This window comes from Phodopus roborovskii, unplaced genomic scaffold, assembly GCF_943737965.1.
Source record: "Phodopus roborovskii unplaced genomic scaffold, PHOROB, whole genome shotgun sequence".
NCBI classification, from domain to species: domain Eukaryota; kingdom Metazoa; phylum Chordata; class Mammalia; order Rodentia; family Cricetidae; genus Phodopus; species Phodopus roborovskii.
This window is the reverse complement of record NW_026126646.1, coordinates 185,038-205,070: the sequence shown is the minus strand read 5'-3', so window position 1 is coordinate 205,070 and position 20,033 is coordinate 185,038. Positions and strand designations below refer to the sequence as shown.

General features: G+C 47.7%; 1 protein-coding gene across 1 annotated transcript in view; it reads right to left on the bottom strand.

Moving 5' to 3' along the window:
- The window catches only part of Mtor (mechanistic target of rapamycin kinase), a 105,826-nt gene that overhangs the window by 29,048 nt on the left and 56,745 nt on the right, over positions 1-20,033 (bottom strand). Inside the window, exons 29-34 of the mRNA XM_051173945.1 lie at positions 17,824-17,899; positions 15,019-15,158; positions 8,852-8,952; positions 6,103-6,218; positions 5,022-5,099; positions 4,722-4,829 (exon numbers count right to left, since the gene is read on the bottom strand). Of these exons, the coding sequence (XP_051029902.1) occupies positions 4,722-4,829; positions 5,022-5,099; positions 6,103-6,218; positions 8,852-8,952; positions 15,019-15,158; positions 17,824-17,899 (619 nt within the window). The remainder of the gene's footprint in view (positions 1-4,721; positions 4,830-5,021; positions 5,100-6,102; positions 6,219-8,851; positions 8,953-15,018; positions 15,159-17,823; positions 17,900-20,033) is intronic.

Below are 20,033 nucleotides of genomic sequence, written 5' to 3'. Positions count from 1 at the left end.
ACCTGCTCCACCCGAAACCACACAGCAACAGCCATGTCTGCTCACTGTGAATGAACTGATGAACTGGCTCCCAGGGACTTGTCAACAGTCAGAGGAGGGAGCGTGTGTGTGTGTGTGTGTGTGTGTGTGTGTGTGTGTGTGTGTGTGTGTGTGTGTGTGTCACTGACTCGGTACCAATCTTCACTGCTTCTTACACCTTATTTGCTAACACAGGGTCTATCTCTGAACCTTGAGCTCACTGATTCAGCCTGTGTGTGTGTGTGTGTGTGTGTGTGTGTGTGTGTGTGTGTCACTGACTCGGTACCAATCTTCACTGCTTCTTACACCTTATTTGCTAACACAGGGTCTATCTCTGAACCTTGAGCTCACTGATTCAGCCTGACAGGCTGGCTCCAATGCCTGGACACTCGCATTTCTGCCTCTCCATGCTGGGATTACAGGTGCATCCTACCACACCTAGCTTTTCACATGGGTGCTGTGGATCATGAAACTCCAGTCTTCGTGACTGTTTACCAACTAAACCGCCCCCAGCTCCTGAGGACTGAATTCAGAGCCAGTGTTCTGTTTCACTTGCCCCTTCTTTTTGAGTCAGGGTCTTACTATGTTGACCAGGCTGGCCTCAAACTCACAAAGATCTGCCTGTCTACCCTCTAGATGCTGGAATGAAAAGAATGTGCCACCATGATGGGCTTGTTCACTCCTTTTTAAATTTTTATTTTATGTGTATGGCTGTTATGGTTTCATGTGTGCATCTGTGGTACACAGAAGAGGACACTGGGTTCTCTAAAACTGAGTTTCAGACAGTTGTGAGCTGCCACATGGGTGCTTAGAACCAAACTCGTCTTCTCTAAAAGAGCAGCCAATGTTGGGCTATTGGGCCATCTCTCCAGCCATATGTATTCTAGATATTTTGTTTTAAAGGTGACAATCACTGATCAAAAATTAAACTTAAAATGTATCATTCAAAATTTGGAAGACTAAGTATACGTGATATTGAAATAATTAAATTTTCAAATGATGCTGTTGATTAGTTGAGACTAGTTCTATTTCTAAAGCGAGTAACGCTTAGGCTTTACTCTATTGCTATAGTTCCTTGGTGTAATCTCATTGGTTATCTTGGATTCTCTCCTCATTTTTATTGGGTCCAATCAAAAATTATATATAAATAGCTGGGAAACCAGCAGAGGACTGATCCAGACCCCCTGAACGTGGGTGTTAGTTAGTGAGGAGGACTGGGCAGTCTATGGGGCCTCTGGTAGTGGGTCAGTATTTGTCCCTAGTATATGAATGGACTTTGGGAGCCCATTCCACATGGAGGGATACTCCCTCAGCCTGGACACATAGGGGAGGGCCTAGGTCCTGCCCCAAATGATATGACAGTCTTTGAAGATCCCCCATGGAAGGCCTCACCTTCTCTGGGGAGTAGAAAGGGGATGGGAGGTTGGTGGGGGAGGGACGGGGAGGAAGGGAGGGTAAGGGAACTGGGATTAACATGTAAAACAAGCTTGTTTCAAATTTAAATAAAAAATATCATTAAAAAAAAACCCTACATGTAAAGGAAGTAGCTATGGCCTTGGTGGCACACGCCTCTAACCCCGGCTCTCAGGAGGCAGAGGCAGAGGCAGAGGCAGTTTGAGACTGGTCTACATAGCAAGTTTCAGGCTGGCTAGAGCTAAATGGTAAGACCCTGTCTCAAAAATCAAATAAGCGGACTGGGAAGATGGTTCAGTGGTTAAGAGTCGGGCTGCTCTTTAGAGGACCTAGGTTCAGTTCCCAGCACCCACACATCTCTCACAACAGTCTACAATCCAGTTCCAGGGGACCTGACACCCTCTTCTGGCCCCCACAGGAGCTAGCACATACATGGTACATAGACATACATGCAGACAGAACACTCATATTCATAAAATAAGCTACCAATGTCCCCTCAAACCAAAAGAGGCAAAAACGTAAGAAAGGAAGGAGCTGAATAATTTATTCCCATGTGCATTCTTTATAATAGAAGGAAACCCAGCAACTGAATCATCACCACAGGGGCTAAGCTGATTTAGTTTCCAGCTTAGTGTGCGTGCCCGCTTTGGTGTGTACATGTGGAAGTCAGGGGACAGCTTCAAGGAGTCAGTTTTCTCCTTCTACCATGTAGGTCCCAGGACACCAGGCTTGGCAGCAAGCACTAAGCCATCATCCCAGCCTACAAATGATTTTCTATCAAATGACTGCTAGGCATTAAGTGAACTTTCCTACTCTTGCCGGTGAAAAGTCACACTCAGGAGGAAGATGTATGTGTCCCTGAGATCTACCATCACGTGTGAATTTCACAAACCCCAACCCAGTGACAGTGATCTCTGACTTCTGTGCCTAACAGAAGAAGGGTACACACTGGGCCTGACCTGGGAACTGGAGGCAAAAAGACAGGGAGCTAAGGCTGACCCCTTCAATTGGCAAACAGTGGTTTTAAGGATCTGAAATGACTTGACCAAAAACATGGCAGGTTTCCAGCTCTGGCAGCTCACTGAGTGTTTTGACTGCACGCTGCATCCCAGAGCCAAGTTTCCAGCAGGGCAACGCTATTTCCAGCTCGAGGTTAACAGCCTCCTGGCCCACGAGGCGGACAACAATGATTTGGGAAGTTCAAAACCAGGAAAGAGTACACTGAGTGACTGTTTTGATTACTTCTTACCAACAGCTAGCTTCTATCACACGCTGTAGTCATTTGGCTCCCTTTAGGCCACAAAGCATCTGCTGTCTGAAGACAGGATTCGGGAGGCGACAGCAGTGCCCTGCACTCAGTGAGGTCAGCATGAGCCTCTGCTGCCAGCCCGGTCCATCGAGCCCCTGACAACCTGTTTCTAAGTTCCTTGTGTCGGAATGTCTGAAGGCCATCAGCTCCCTGATTTGGAAGTCCCACACCCTATTACAGGCACTTAAAACACCAGGTGTGTACAAGCCAAGTGGGAAGGGCTGCCCTTGTGGGACTCTTTCTGGTGCCCAGGAGACAACTTTCCATCCAAACATTCACCGGGCATTTTATAATTACTAATAAAACATGCGGAGGAACTGTATGTGCTCATTCCAGAGCCACGGACGACTGCGCCCAGTGCTCTTTCCTATCCAGTGGAATGTCCCCTGCTGCTTGCTTCCGAGACAGGAATGCTGCCTGGAGTCAAAGAGTTTGTCACAGCCTACCAAAAATCCAGAGGCGTAAACCTTGACTGGTGTGGAGAGAGAAGGGGGAATCAGGGATGGATGTAGCCAAGAGAAATATCTTATAACTGAAGGGAGTGATCGTGACAACAGAGAGGCCACTGGTTGTCAGAGCAGTGTGTATGCGCACCCGTGTGTGCATACATGTGGTGCTGCATACTATTTCGTTTGTGCTCTGGCAAGTAACATTTCACCCTTCTGGGGGTTTTTGATGGAGTTGAAGAGTAAATAGTTACAGTTGTAGTTTTCATTAGCTATGACAAAAGACAAATTAGGTACAAAACTTTGAACTCATAAGATAAGATAGATAATAAGAATATTTCCTCTAATTTTGCCAAATACAAATAGACTGGCTATTGTAACTGTAATTCTTACTTGATAACTGTTTTTGTTGTATATAATCTTACTATGCTAAAGTTAAACCCTTCCTTTTTAATTAGAGGAAAATGTTATGGAATAATCCTCTTGTACACTGTGAAGATTTGTCACTCGAACTAGTTTAATAAAATGCTGTTTGGCCAGTAGCCAGGCAGGAAGTATGGGTGGGGTGACGAACCAAGAATGATGGGAGAGAGAAGGGAGTCAGGAGTCATGAGCCAGATACAGAGGAAGCCAGAGATGAGCGTGCCATGCTAATAAAGGGACTGCCACATGGCAAAGCATAAACAGAAATATGGATTAATTTAAATGTAAGAGTTAGCTAGTAGCTGGGCGGCAGTGGTGCACACCTTTAATCCCAGCACTCATGAGGCAGAGGCAGGAGGATCTCTGTGAGTATGCGGCTAGCTTGGTCTACAGAGTGAGTTCTAGGACAGGCTCCAAAGCTACAGAGAAACCCTGACTTGAAAAACCAAAAAGAGTTAGCTATCAGCCAAGAATTTATAATTCATATAAGCTTCTGTGTGCTTATTTGGGACCAGGTGGTCTGGACAAAAAACTCCATTTATACTTGTGTGGTTTGTGAGCAGCGTGTGCTCAGGTGTGCGTGTGCGTGTGCATGTGCGCGCGTGCGTGCTCGTTCAGGGCACTTGAGACGCTCTTAGAGGTGGTGACGGCTCCTTCCTCACACTGCCATGATCAGAATGCCGCGCTAAAATGTTGGCGGAAGCCTTGGGAAGTCTGAATACAAGGGTTAGGATGAGTCTGACTGAAGAGCTGTCACAAGCAGAGGTCTCTGTCTCAGAGCACCCTGGGTGTGGATTTAGCACATCCACATGCGCTAAATTAAGTGGCAAAGAGTGGCTCCCCAGGTGACTGTGTGGAGGACTCAAGCGGAGCAAAGAGAACCAACAACTCTGAGTTTATAATTTCCAAATGGTGAGCCTAAGTGTCACTTGCTTAAACACACTTTCTCCCATTGGTCATTCGCTCACAGCCACGGCTGAGGTGAGATTGAGAAGCCTCTGAAGGTTCTGCTCAGTAAACGTGGTAGGAGAGCAGAAAAGAGCGTGGGGATGCAAGCGTTCATGCAGGCCCTGGGCAGGGTGAGGCGGGAGCTGGGGCTGGCTGTAGCTTACCTGCAGTCTCTCCCACCAGATCTGTCGGATGATCTCCCGTCGCTCAGGGACAAGTTTGTACTGGATAACCTCCTCCAGCTCGGACAGCATGTGGCAAGAAACCATGGCCTGATGGAAGCAGATCACATTCCAACCTAATTACCGCACAACCACCAAGCTGGGTGAACCTGAGCTATTCCTTCTGGTATCAGGGTATCTGCTAACCCCAGAAACAGAGAGTTCCCAGCAGCCCGCTGTGCCCTTACAGCTCTCTACAGTGTCATTAAAGCTATAGATGCTGGCAGACTGCTCAATACTCACCCCGTAGGCTCGGCTGTAGCTCTCTCCTGCCATGGCCGTCAGCTCAGCATCCAGCAGGTCCCTGGCCTTGTCAATGCACTAGGAGAGAAACAAGGGAGCTCTAGGCTGGGGCTCTGCACTTGGGCTTCACGGAAGTTATTTGTCTCACTTCCGTTCCAGTAGGACAGAATTCTCCTTAGTCTGGATGGCCAGGGAGGGGCACTATCCAGCATCTCACCAAAGACGGCAGCACACAGAACCCACGAACAGAGGCACAGGTAGCCCTCCCGAGCTTGGTGGCAAGGAGGAGGGAACATGTGCTAAGGGACAGAACCAGCATTCTTGCATGGGAAGGGGATGTCCTTGGGGACCTGTCTTCTTTGTACTTTCCTTGATAGGTATGCTGTGAAAATAGACTGGACTTGTCAGTGGCTTCAAGCTGGGCATCACCTCGTTTCCAAGCTGCTCCTATCCTCACGAAAGAGTGCCCCTGCAATGCCCTTTATGGAGATGGGCACCTTTGTTACTGATCCAGAAGACCGAGGGCTGGGATCCTCCAGCATAGATAGCATTCCGAACCTTCCTTGTGCTATCAATTAAACGCCCTCTTGTGGAGGTTTTTTTTTACTCCCCTCGGAATGTTTAAGGCTAATTACTACGTTGGCATCTCTGAAGTTCTCCGATCATTTACTGAGCAGTCTGGTGTCTGACAAGGTGGACGCAGCCACCTCGTTATGTATCCTACAAGTTAGAAGAGTGTGCACTCTGCATGGCCAGGAGGCTGTTTTCTCCAGCATGGTGGAGATCACTGGCTCTCCAGACCCTCCTCTGGTGGAACTCACAGCCCCTTTCACTAGAACGGGAACGTGGGCAAGGTGTTTAAAGGGTCAACAATGACCCAAAGAACTCCTGCCCAAGCAGCTACAATCCAAAAACTGCCCCTCGACCCAGGAACATCATGCAACTTCAGCTTTCATGCCAATGGACTTGGACACAGCTGAAGTCCAATAGCTTACTAACAAAGAGACATGTGCTCAGGAACCAAGAAGCCACACACACAAACATTTCCTTCGCTGGCTGGTCTGGATACGCATTTTCTTACCTGTTGGGCCAAGGAGAAGAGATCCTGATGTAACGCCAACACAGCTCTGTAAAATGCTCCGTCGTGGGTATCCCGAGGGATCATACAAGTGTACTCTTCCATGCTGTCCCACTGACCTAGGGACACAGGCACAACAAAGCGTCACGGAGACCAGCTGGCCCAGTTAAGAGTCCTGTCATTGGTCCTTTCACTTAGTTTGACGTACACACAAGTTAACAGGACTTGAGCCCAATGCACCCGCTGAGCCCTACAATTTATTGTGCCGGTTGCCCTTAAAAAAAAAAAAAAACAAACAAACCAGGTCTGTCTTCTAAGCAAGAGACTCTGCTGATGCCCCGGCAGTTTGGGAAAAGACAAGAACAGGGTCTAAGTGCGAAGCCACCCCATCAGATGGGCTTAGTGCTGGCCCTCGTTAACCCAGGACTCCTTCCAGCTTCTCCAGGTAAGATAAAATTACATTCTTCCCTGTATGTGAGTACCTCACAGCTCAATGGAACACTGGGAAATTACATTTTCCTCTAAACAACTGAAAATGGCCATCATACAATCAGAGGACAGGCTTTGACAAATTGTTTGCCCCTTCACTGCGACAGTATCGTGGCTTCAGGAGGGAGGCGGCGGCTGGGTCACTGTGCAGTGACCTCTTGTGTCATGTTAGAGAAGGGAAGAGCTATGCACTTTCCCCTGGTGGGCTGGGCAGGCATCACAAGTGTCAACCCTGCCAACACCAACTGCAGAAAGAGACTGGCCTCATTAGGTGCAGACTGCTGGGCTGTTGTTTTTACAGGGCATCTTCCAGCATTCCACTCCCAACCATTGGTTCATCCATTACCAATGCCTCTGGGCAAAAGCAGACAGCAAGAGATGACTCCTCAGGAAGCAATTTGTTTTTAAAAGATGTTCTGGATGCAGCCCAGAGCTTACAGCAGCAAAGCACACAGGAGCACTGTGACTGGGATGGGACTCACAGGAAAAGTCTGTACATGCCACATCCTGACTATCCTCTCCCCTCCCATCAAGAAAGCCAAGCTGGGGGCCGGAGGGATAGCTCAGTGGTTAAGAGTTTGCACTGCTCTTGCAGAGGACCAGAGTTTGGTTCCCAGAACCTACACTGGGTGTCTTACAACCACCTGTAACTCCAGTTCTAGGAGGACGTGAACCACTGGAGCCTGCATTCACATGCCTATAAGCTATAAGCGCGCACACACACTTCAAAATAAAACAAACACATAGAAAAAAGAATAGCCACACCTTACCTAGGGCTTTGTACCACATATCTACATATCTGGACTATACATGGTGGCACACATCTTTAATTCCAATACTGGGGAGGCAGAGGCAGGCGGTGAGTTCCAGGACAGCCAGGGCCACATAGTAAAACTCTATCTAAAAAAATAAAACACCTTCATAACACTCTGGGAGCAGCAGAGAGGTTATTGAGCGTCAGGGGGTGAGAACAGATAAAACAAGATGGTTAGAATGTTTCTGACTGTTGGAGAAGGCAGTGGGCACATGGGATGTCATTACGCTATTCAGCCGTACATATGTGGGGAAAGGCCTACATAAACATTAAGGGATAAACGGGGTACGCGCTTCCCCTTCCCTCCTATCTGAGACACAGGGAAGACAGGTGGTGCTCTGACAGCACACGGATCCTGAGGTGAAAACGGACTACAGTGCACACAGAAGGGAAAGCCGAAGGTCAAGAGCCAGATGCCAGCCTGGGTATGTGTGACTACTACATACTACTTATAACAGACAAATAAAGCAGCGCTTTGTCTAAAAGCCAAATTCCACCTTGGTATAAAGAAATCTGTTTACTCATCTGTTTCCTGTCACAGAGCTCCTAAAATCCTGGGGCTTCCTGTGGGGCAAGACTGTTTTTGAACAGGGCACAGCGCTGAACGCACCCACATGCTGTTGTACTACAGCAATTTCCTCTGAGGTAAAAGGTTCCCTCTGAGGGATGCTCAGGAAGTTAGGACTCAGAAGTTCTGGGACTGGGTGGTGTTCCCTGCTGCTGGGAAGCTCTGAACCTAAATAAACAAACTCACATGTGCCAGGAAGTTCCTGAAGCTGATCACATGCACTGGCCCTCCCTCCACACTCAGACCAGCTGAGCTGCCGGGAGAGACACTCTCCAGCCTGTTTGGTTGTCTGCGAGTTGTGCAGTGAGCTTCAAGGTTCCAGCTTTTTCATGAGCTGTCACCCAGCTAGGGTGACTTTTGGGTTTGTGGCCTTCCTTGAGTCATGCCTGCTCTTCCACGTGACCAGCCCAACCCACATTGCTGTAAGGAACCACTATGTACCTGCTAACCTGTATTCTTTACAATAAACGCGAGTGACATGTTCCCCTGAGTTCTGGGAGGTTCCCCAGCATATTGCACAGAGAGGAACAGTGGGAGCCCTGATTTACAGCAGGTCAGTCAGAAGCACAAGGCACAGCCTGGCACAGCCGGCCCATGCCACTGGTGTCTAACATGGGCCTGAGTCCTTGAACAGGAAGGGATAATGTCTTGAACACATCTCAATTTCAGATGAGATTCCAATGTAGTTACTGTCTTCCTTGGCTTTCCCACAAAGATCCATCTTTACTCATGTCTAAGGAGTTTGTCAAAATCACAGACAGACGGAGGACAGAAGTACATTGGTTTCCACTTTCCCACAGACTGTTAACCCCCTGCATCACTGCAGCTCCTTTTCTGAAGGAGTCCCCAGCTTGGCCGGGTGCCCATGGGGAAAGCCTCACCTAAACCCCACGCTGCTGCAGCAGCCATCCGGGCCATCTTAGCCTGGGTCTCATCATTAACCAGAGTCCACTTTTCACAGCACTGCTGATGAAGCTGCCCCCTGGAGGAAGAGAAACAAGCAGGAAGATTAGCAAAACTTCAGGCTGTAACCCATTAACCTCCTTTGGGTTAGCTGGGGCTCCACAGGCACTGGTATGATGGGCCTGCCTGGAACTCATGAGTCTGGAAACAGAAGTGGATAGGTTGTTCGTGGTTTCTAGGGTCTGGTGCCAAGTAATTGGTGTAGGGGTGTAGGCTTATCAAGCAGAGTGCAGTGTCTAACTCTGGAAGATGTGAAATAGCCTGAACCTCTGGCACCTTCACAAATGCTAAGTGACTTCTGTCCTCTTGGTGCAGTCTGGAGACACAGCTGGACATTCGTTCTGAGGGTAAAGCTTGGAGTGCGTGCTGCGATCCTGAACTTTCCCGGGCTCTCCGGAAGACTGTTGAGCCATCTCTCCAGCCTCCTACCTGCCTATTTTTGACACAGAGTTTTATGTAGCCCAGGCTGGCCACACATTATAACTAGCTAGTTATTGAGATATGAACAGTGCAGAAGAAATCCCAACAGGGGGCTGGAGAGATGGCTCCAGAGACTCTAGGTTTGGTTCCCAGCACCAACATAGAGGCTCATAATTATTTGTAATTCTAGTTCCAGGGGATCCAATGGCTTCTTCTGACCTTTGTGGGTACAAGGCATGAATGTGGTACACATATACACATGCACAGAAAATGCTCATACAAATAAATACAATTAAATAAAAAAAGTTCCAACACACAAAAATCACAAAGTCACACCAAGAATAGGGAGGGATTCCTATTTTGTTGAGACAGAGTCTCACTTTGTAGCTCAAGGTGACCTACAACTTACTATGTAGCCCAGGCTGGCCTCAAGCCTGAGGCCATTCTCTTGTGCCAGCCTTTCAATTTTCACAGGTGAGTCACCGTGCCCAAGCCTGACACGAAGGGGGACTTCCTATTGACAGTTAATGTGCCTTTAGGGCCTGGAGTTGTGGCTTGGTCAGTACAAGGCCTTGGGCTCAAACCCTAGCTTACAAAGAGAGAGCAAGTGAGCAAGAGAGGAACACAAAACTGTTGCCTCCACATTCCTCTTCTGTACGGTGCAAGGGTGACATCCAAGTTCCCAGGAGCTTCACGACAACAGCTAGAATTCTCTTTTGCCTTTCCTTTAGCAGAGGCACACGGCAAAGCTGGAAGCTCAGCACTGGAAGCAGATTCAAGGGAAATAACACAAGTTCCAAGGGACCCAAGCCGGATGCCTGATGGGACAGAGTCCACACTGTTACTAGAGGGCCCAGCTTCACTTAAGAAATAAAACGTTGATATTTAATGTATTTCTTTGTGTGGTCAGAGCATAGGAACTGACTGGTACATTTTTGTTGGGATGATTTCAGGGTCTCCCAAAGGTAAGAAAGGAAGCCCCATTATCTGCAAATGATGCTACCAGGCCTAGAATTCCAATTTTTAAAAAGTATTAAAAGTTAAAAAAAAAAAAAAAGGTATTTATTTACTACATATACAGTGCTCTGCATGCAGGCCAGAAGAGGGCACCACATCTCATTACAGATGGCTGTGAGCCACCATGTGGTCGCTGGGAACTGAACTCAGGACGTCTGGAAGAGCAGCCAGTGCTCTTAACCGCTGAACCATCTCTCCAGCCCCCAAATTAAATTTTTATTGTTGTATATTCATTGTCTAGTATTGAGCTTCATAAATTCACATGCTTTGACTATGTCCACCCCAATGAGAATTCTAATCGTGTGTGTGTGTGTGTGTGTGTGTGTGCGCGTGAGACAGAAAGAGAGAGAGAGCATGAGCGAGTGTACACAGGCACACATGGTATTGGATGTCATCTATCTGATGTTTAGAGGCAAGGCCTCACTGCCATGTCTGGCTGGCCAGTGAGCCCCAGGGATCTGCCTCTCTGTCTGCATAGCTCAGCTGTTCACATGGGTGCCAGGGATCCAAACTCAGGTGCACATGCTTACATGCCAAGCTTGCTACTCACAGAGCCATCTTCCGGCTCAGACTCCATTTCTTATGGCTGGTGGCCACAGGCAAGCCAGACTCCCTCTACTGTTGTGCAGATCACTGTTACTGTGCCAGGGGCTAAAGGATTTAGCTTTCCTTAGCAAAAAAAGAAGCAGCTCGAGAGTTCCCCTGAGCAGAAAGAAGCTGAGCAGTGCAGGGGCCTGTCACGCAGAAACAGGCAGGAGTCACCCAGCTTACAGACAGCGGGCACAGATAGGAATGCAGAATGGACCGCAACTGAGAGAGGGTTGACAAAAATATAGATAAAATGCAGTCTGTGGGGCAACGGCTCGGCTGTCTGAGCCACCTGAGGGGAACAGGTTGTCTCTCTAGGAGTTTGGCCTCCCACAGAGTGTGCTCTCGAGGTGGGTGTGTCCTGGGTGCCTCCATCTCTAGTCAGCACCCGGCAGTCCAATGAGCACGGAGAATGGGACATTTGTATGCTCACTGCTGACTGCCCATTGTTTCTGATGGCATCTTCAGTGAATGTGTGCCTCAGGCAGGTTCAGAATATATGCTCACACAGAAAGAAATTTAGAAACTGCACTCTAAACAGAATTGATGAAATAAGCCCTATCAGAAGGCTGCAAATGACCAGGCAGGAATTCTGCGTCTTTCATCTCTTTTAGACTTCCACATCCTTAAAGCCCTAGGTCAGCAGTGCTAGCCCCTCAGACTCTGCAGGTAATTATAAGACTGGAAAAAAGCCAAGAGACTGGAGGTGTGTGGGAGTGGGAACTGTGGCAGAACAGGCCCATGTCACTCTCGGGAGACCTCAGCCTGTGAGCCCGTTATTTACGGGACTGGACAAAAAAAAAAAAAAAAAAAAAAAAAAAAAAAAATCACATCTCTGAGTATTCAAGCTGCCCCTACCTTTTTGGTCAGGGGAGCGTGTCTAACTGAAAAGGGAGGACAAGAGAAGGGAAATGAACGGTGGTCCTAAAGACAGAAAGGGGAAGGTGACATTAGAAGAAGGGAATGAGCGCAGGCTTTGAAGAGGGGGAGGGGGAAGCTCAGACACGAGACAGGGTCCACTGTGCATGAGTGCTTTAAAGCCACAATACTACGGGCAATTCAAAGGCCGCAGGGAAACACTAACGTATTTCACAACTGATGAGATCTAAAATAGCTGCACCGGTTTTTATCTTGCTCCTAAGATGTAGGACAGCAGAGTTGAAAGTGGAGAGAACAAAACTCTGTTTAAGAGAACATGGCTCATTCTGAACATCCTTTCTTGCCCCATTTCAGAGCTGTCCAGCAGAGCTTGCCACGAGGATGCGAAGTTCTGTAGGCACTGCCTGACCTCGGAGCCATAGAGCCTTCTGAGCCCTGATGTGTGGCCACATGACTGTGGAACAGCCTTTAAATCTTACCAGTTTCAAATGGCTAGGCATGGCTAGTGGCTACTGTACCAGGCAGTGAAGTCTTAGATGTCCATTGGACTTAAAACAACTTTAGCTATAAAGGTATAGCTATAAAGTATAAACTAATGAAGCAGGTTTAGTAGAATATGCTTGTCCCATTGAGGAATGGATACAAGATGTTCACTTATAAAAATAAGTAAAACAGTAACTTTTAGTTTTTGCTTAGTAACGGTTAAATTAGACAAGGAATTTTCAAGCTTTTTTTTTTTTGTCAGTTCATCCATCCATCCAACATTTGTGTGTGTGTGCGTATGTGTGTGTATAATTTATTTGTATTCATGTGCACATATATGCACAGGCCAGAGATCAACATCAGTTTCTTCCTCAGTTGCTCTCAACCTTACTGGCTGTGTGGTATATGTGCACATCACTGACTATGTGTGGTATATTCGCACATGCATGAGTGTGTGTTGTGTGCATGTGTGGAGACCTGTTTCTACAATGCTCTGCCTTAGTTACTGAGACAGTTGTTTTTTAATTAAAAGATATATATGTATGTATGTATGTATGTATGTATGTATGTATGTATGTGTGTTTTGCCTCCGTGTACTATGTGAATGGAACTGAAATTCCAGACAGTTGTGAGCTGCCATGTGGGTGATGGGAATCAAACCCAGGTCCTCTGGAAGAACAGCCAGTGTTCTGAACAGCTGAGCCATTTCTTGGGCCTCAGGGAAAGGTTTCTCACTGATCTTAGAGCTAGGCCAGCAATGTAAGCACTGGCAAGCTTCTTGTCTCTGCCCTTCATGTGTCTGGGTTTACAAGGACATGAGTGTGCCGCGTCCAGCCTTTTATGTGGGCACTGGGATGTGAGCACAGGTCTTCATGCTCTGTACCATGTGCTCTCATCAGTGAGCCATGTCTCCTGCCTGCCCCGCTGTCCTTTATTGTTTGAGACAGGATCTCTTTCTGAACCCAGAAGCTCCTGGGATCACCTGTCTGCTTCTCTATGGTTCAATGCATATCACCATGTCTGACTTCTGTGTGGACACTGGGATCCGAATCCAGATCTTCCTGCCTGTTGTTCAGCAAGCACTACAGCGGCTGAGTTACCTCCCCAGTCACTGTCTATCTGAAACTCTTGTCCTGGGTGCCCTGGAACTCACTCTGTAGACCAGGCTGGCCTAGAACTCACAGAGATCCTCCTGCCTCTGCTTCTGGAGTGCTTGGATTAAAGGCATGTGCCACCACTGCATGGCTAAATTCCTTGACATTAAATTTTCATGCCAACAATATATCACGTTCTACCTTAGGGATTTGTAGCCACTACTATTGAGGGCTAAAAGCTACAGTGCCTTTGCCAAGAAGTCCATGTGTAATCAGAAGACACCTTCTTGGCTTTCATAGCCGTTCCTGTGCTTGGCCCATCAGCCTCACGGTGGAGTGCTGGACTCTGTCTTTTGCATCCTGTATGGCCCTGTGCTATCTGATAGCTGTGAAGCAGCTGCTGAGGACAGCCACTGTTCTTTCCTAAGAGTATCACCAAGAGCTCATGTGCTTTGTTGGTTCATTTTGCTTATTTTAAAGACTTATTTCCTTATGTATTTTATGTATACGAATGCTCTATTTGTACGAATGCCTGCATGACAGAAGACTGCATCAGATTCCACCTCAGATGTTTGTGAGCCACCATGTGGTTGCTAGGAATCTGAAAGAGCAGCCAGTGCTCTTAACCACTGAGTCATCTTTCCAGCCCTGCTCATTTTGTTTTTTAAACAGGATCTCTCTGTGAAGACCTAGCTGTCTGGAACTTGCTATATAGACCAGGTTGGCCTAAAACCTACTCAGGTCCACCTGCCACTACTGCCTTCTGAGTGCTGAGATTAAAGGTGTACACCACCACACTCATCCCGACAAGAACCAATCATTAGTGTTTTTTTCCCCTCCAAAGAATGCAGGATTGATTTATTCCTATTTTTATGTGTAGGGGTGTTCTGCCTGCATGTGCTTGCCTGTGTATACTGTGCAAGCACTACTTGAAGAGGCCAGAAGGGGGCACTGGATCATCTGATAAAGAAGGTTGCTTAGTGGGTTTTGGGAACTGAACCCAGGTCCTCTGTAAAAGCAACCAGTGCTTTTAGCTGCTGGACCATCTCTTCAGCCCCAAGAGCTAATTATTAAAAACAAACAAACAAAAAAAAATACAAAAAACAAAAACAAAAACAAAAAAAAAAAACAAAAACAAAAAACCCCAAAGCTTTAGAACATGAACTCTTTGGCAGATCGGCCAAGGTCAGGAGCACGAGAGCGGTGGAGAAAGCAGTGTCCAGGGACTCACTCACAGCTCTTCTACCTGCAGCCATATGCAGAGTAAGAAAACAAAAAGCATAAAACAACACATCTGGGGGCAGCGGTGTATACCCATCACTAGGGTGGTTGAGGCAGGAGGATTGCCACAAGTACAAGTCAGTCTGGGCTAGACAGCAAGTTCCGGGCCAGCACCAGCTACGGAGTGAGAGCGACTCAAACAGCAAAAATAGAAACAACTGAACCAAGTCAAAACCAAGTGTGTGCTGAGGCAGAAGAGAGATAAGAAACACCAAAGTAGCGATGGTTTCTGGGAAAGCATTGGTGGCACTGGTGGCTCAGATCAAGAGCCGGGAAGACTAGCTGGAGACTCACACCTCTGCCATCACCCCAGTGCAACTCACCATTCCCCCAAGGCTTCCAGACAGCGCATGCGGCCCAGCATCAGCTCCGGGTCATCCTTGTTGGTGTCCATCTTCTTATCATAGGCCACAAGAGCGTCCTCCCACTCATGTAGCTTCTCATACCATGTGGCCTGGATCTCCTGCGGAGAGCAAGGGTTTATGCTTTCGGATCCACACGCCCTTGCCTATGCTATCCTCTATGCACACACAAGCTTCACCTATCAGTGTGTCCGTCCAGCTTAGGCCGGAAGAGCTCGTCTGGAGCTAGGTTGCTTGGCAGGGCACACAAATGACAGACACGGACTCCTGAGGTAAACTGAGAGCACATGGGGGGCCCAGTCCCACTCCCATCACGTCCAGTGGTCTGGGGACGTCAGTACACAGGGGCAAGCATGCAGGGAAACTGGTCCCCCACCACAGCTTCTGCACGCCCGTGGCTGCACGGCTGACACTGGGCTGTGTGACAGGCACAGCAGCCCAGACCACAGCCACTGCTTTTTAGAAGCCCTTGATTCTCTGCATTCTTAATGTATTTCTAAACTTTCAGGAAGTAATTTAAAATACAACACAATACTTGAAATTCTTTGGACAACCTTTCATCCTTCTACAGCCTCGCATCCAACATTCCCTCTGTGTAGCACTTGGCGCTGCTACCAGAGTCAAGGCCAAAGGAGGGATTCCACTACCCTGGCACACAGGGTGCCACGCTGACAGCGAGAGGTGCCCACACGAGTAAAAGCACGGGTCCGCAGATGCAGACCAGAATGGCCCGCAGACTGTTTTATGATGTGTTGTGTTGTGCCTGCCTTTGAGTTTCTTCCCCAGCTCCAGCACCAGGCCAGGCCATTGGCTCTCCAGAGGGCCCTCAAAGAACAACATGATTCTGAGGTAGGACTTGTATATCATACATGCGGGGCCCACATTAATTGCCCTTGCTCCTTCCTCCTCTTTCTAGATAAAACTGATGGTTATGCGGCAGATACAGAAGAAACCACTACTCTGTTGAGTGGCCTGAAAGAACCTTTGCTTGCAGAGCCCGGTAAGAAGCCATTCTACTGTGTCATGTTGACTGCACCCCCTTCCAATACCCCTGCTGTCCATGCACCAGCTAATGCCATGTCAGCCTCACCCCAGTGCCAGGGAGGTTTGCTGAGATCGGCCTATCTGTGGCAGGGTGAACTAAACTTCATCCTTTAAGCCAAGAATAACGTTTCCATTCTGCCTACACTTGAAAGAGAACTTGGAGAATGACTTCCTGAGAGTGTAATGAAACGCTCTAAGACGAAGGGCAGCGCAGACAAATGTCCCAGGTTGGATTTCCACACAAAGAGCCAGTGACTAATGTGTAGCACACACTCAGTGAACCAGCAGAAAGTAGAGGGAGCAGCATATGGAGCAGGTCAAACAGGGGGCAGGACATTTCGAATTGCAAAGGGTTGCAGAAACTATAAGACTTAAGCAATGAATCACACAAGATTCTAATGAGATTGCTGTTACATAAATTGTGCTGAGAAAGCACAGGCTCTGCCAAGAAAAGGCAAACCATCGTCAAGCTTAATACGATTCAGCTACCTAAATAGAACAGAAAATCCACCACGGTTTAGCAATAATCCTGAGCTAATGGCCACTCTTAGAACCTGAAGATGGAGAGACTTTCATTTATGGCTGGCACTCTGCGCACCGGAGTGTGAGCCATCTGCTGGCAGATCACCTCAACACCAGATGTGCAAAGGACCCTTGTTTCAATCGGACTCACGGGGGCCCAAGCTCTAGGGATATTGTAGCAGAGTACGGCCTGGCCTGGGCAGTGAGCACACTGTTTGCTGTCTGCCTTCCCTAACACGGAATGGGGTAAAGACGGGTGAGACGTGGTCTCTGCATTTTGTCATCATCTGGAGAGATGCTGTCCTTAAGTCTGTTTACAGCAATATGTGTGTAAGATGGTGACAGATGACCTGAAGTTTCAGTCCAATCAAATAGAAGCCCCTGCCTTTTGATGAGGAAAGCACCGTAAGTGAACTACACCATTAGTAAAAGGCTCTGCATCAAATATATGGCCCCAGCATTTGCTGGCCTCCCAGGGTCCCAGTGTTAAACTGATTAAGTTAGTGCTTTATAAATGCAAGGAACGTCAAAGAACCCTCTCAAACCACAAGGAGTCATGGGAGTGATCTGTGTGGGGCAGGCAGGGATGGCAGCCAAGCGGCAGCTGCGTCAGTGATGATGAACGCAGAGCCCCTCACCATCAGCGATTAAGAGTGCACTTTATTTTCCTCTTGGGGAATTGGCCAGTTTCTAAGGCAGTGTACTGGCTGGTAACTCAGGGACAGGCACAAAGGCTCTGTTACAGGTGACAGGCCAGGCTGAATGGGCAGTCTTGGTGCCTGCCTGCCCAAGTTCAAATCCTGGTCCTGCCCTATACTTGCTCTGTTGGCTCAGACAGGTGTTCAACCTCCATTGAGAAAGGGGATAATAACAATAGCCACTGCATAGAGTCCCTGTGAGGATGGAGCCCAATGAAGCATGAGGGGTATTCGTCACACATTACATGCTAAGAGTTCATGACAATTACCACTGCTGATCAGGCCATGCGCCCCTCCCCCCCACACCCATTTCTTTTGAATGCAGTCCATCTTGCATTGTCTCTTTCATCCCTAAGATACAGGCAGGTTGGCATTCAGATCCTCACACATTAAGGAAAAACCCCACAGAAATGAAAAGTAACTCTTCCAAGGTGGCAGCCGAGTGCCTCTGTAGTCACATCTCTACTTCCTATCTTTCTAGAAGGAATGAGAAGGCACTTACCAGCTCTCCAAAGTGTTTCATAGCGTATTCTAACACACCGGAAGCTGCCTCAGGCTGCTGTAGTTTATTATTAATGCTGAGGAAACAAAAGGAAGACACAGTTACACTCATGCATCTCAGGGTGAGAGGTCTGGAGACACTGGGCAAGATGGCTCACCAGCAACAGACACTCCTGTCACCACCATTTAAACATTGTAAATTGGGGCTGGAGAGATGTCTCAGTGGTTAAGAACATTTGCTGCTTTTGACAAGGATCTGATGGTGCACATATATGCACATAGGCAAATATTCATTGACATGAAAATAATTGTTTTAAATGGCATGATTCTCAGGCTCTCTGTTTATGCTCACTGCTCATCTGCCAGAGCCCACTGTCTTCAAATCCACAGGCTTCTGTGGCCCGTCTTCAGAGACAACTCCCTCCCTCTGCAGTGAATCTTGGGGTGCAGGCCATCGGCACATGGATGCTTTTTACTGGGACTCTACCCAGGTGGACTTCTGAGCAGTGCTGGTCCCTACAGTTAAGTCATCAGAGGCTACAGGATGGCCCCGAAGTGGGGGGGGAGAACTGCAAGCCTTAGCCCTTCGTTCTAAGAGGAACTTGTGCAACTGAGTCAGTGCTAAACACTGCCTGCCACTGGTCTGGAAGTCAGGGAAATGGGGGAGCACTGAGTGAGGAGGCAGCAATGGCTGCACGCAGATACTGGCCGGGCAAACACCAACTTGGGAGTCTAGACTGATGCGATGAGCATGCACAGAGTTTACTGCACAGAGTACAAACTGTCTGCTAGAGCAGAATTAATTTTTAAGTGATTTGGGAAATTCCACAATTTGGATTCCATGTGGTAATAATATGGCAAGAAGCAGCTGTTGTAAATATATTTTTTTTAATTCCACCACTTTTCTTCCAATAAAACTGAAAGAAACTGCCCAGAAATCTAATAGGCTAAGAGAGGTTAACATTTGTGAAAGTAATAATCGAATGCCTCCTGTTTACAAAGCACATTTCTGACAGTCCTTCCAACCATCATTCCTGGCCTCACATCCCTGAGAAAACCAGGAAAGAAAGGTTAAGATTTGTTCCGTCTTACTAATGAGGACACCAAAGCCAAGGACATCAAGTCTAAAGGCAGACTGAATCAGAATGTTCCCCCAATACCCGGAGCAACTGGATGTCTCTATCAAGAGGTGGGAAATGGGCCAGATGGGAAAGATGGCTCAGTGGATAAAGACACTTGCTGCCAAGCCTGACAGCCTGAGTTTGATCCCCAGGACCCACATGGTAGAAGGAAAGATTGGGCTCCTCAAAGGTGTAGGCTTGTCTCTACATGTGTAGCAACTCATGGCACATGAGACCCTCACCTCACCTAAGAAAACAGGAAAATGAAAGCCAGTGAGTGCTCCCCGAAACATGGGGACGCCAAAGGTGGCCTTGGTGGGAGCAAGTCCTGGTAGGATGGAACTGCCCTGACAAGGAGTCACGTGTTCTTCGCCTGGGCCAGAGAATGCTAAGTCTAAACAGATCGAAAAACAAAACAAAACCAAAACCAAAAGGAAAACCACCACACCAGTTTTAGCAACTGCCTTCTAATCTTGTGTTCTGAACACATTCTGTTTTAAGAACAATTCCTGTTTCCAGCACATTATAAAGTGCTTGGTTTACTCTGAGACTCACTGACATTATGGCTAAACAAAAGACCAAAACCAAAACCACAAAAATGCCTTTGCCTAATCCATTCTGCCACTAATTATGCATAAAAGAGAGTTTAACAACAATAATACATTTTTTTTCATTTTATTTTATTTGGTTTTTCGAGACAGGGTTTTTCTGTGTAGCCCTGGCTGCCCTAGAACTTGTTCTGCAGACCAGGCTGGCCTTTAACTCTGAACTCAGAGATTCACCTGCCTCTGCCTCCCAAATTCTGGGATTAAAGGAGTTGCATCACTATTGACAACTCAACATATTATTGCACAAATTTAAACTTTTCACAAGTTCCATGGCTTAGCAATACAGCCATGCAACACAGACCAATATGTCACTGAGCATGGAGAATGAGCCCTCCTCATTCCCTAACTCCCCCAGCTGCCGGAACAAATCACTTCTGCAGTGTACCCCATGTTGCATGTGCAGACCTTGAGGATGCTCAGGAGGAAGAGGAAGTGGGGCCGGGTGGACACAGCAGAGGGATCAGGCCATCAGCAAAGGCTGT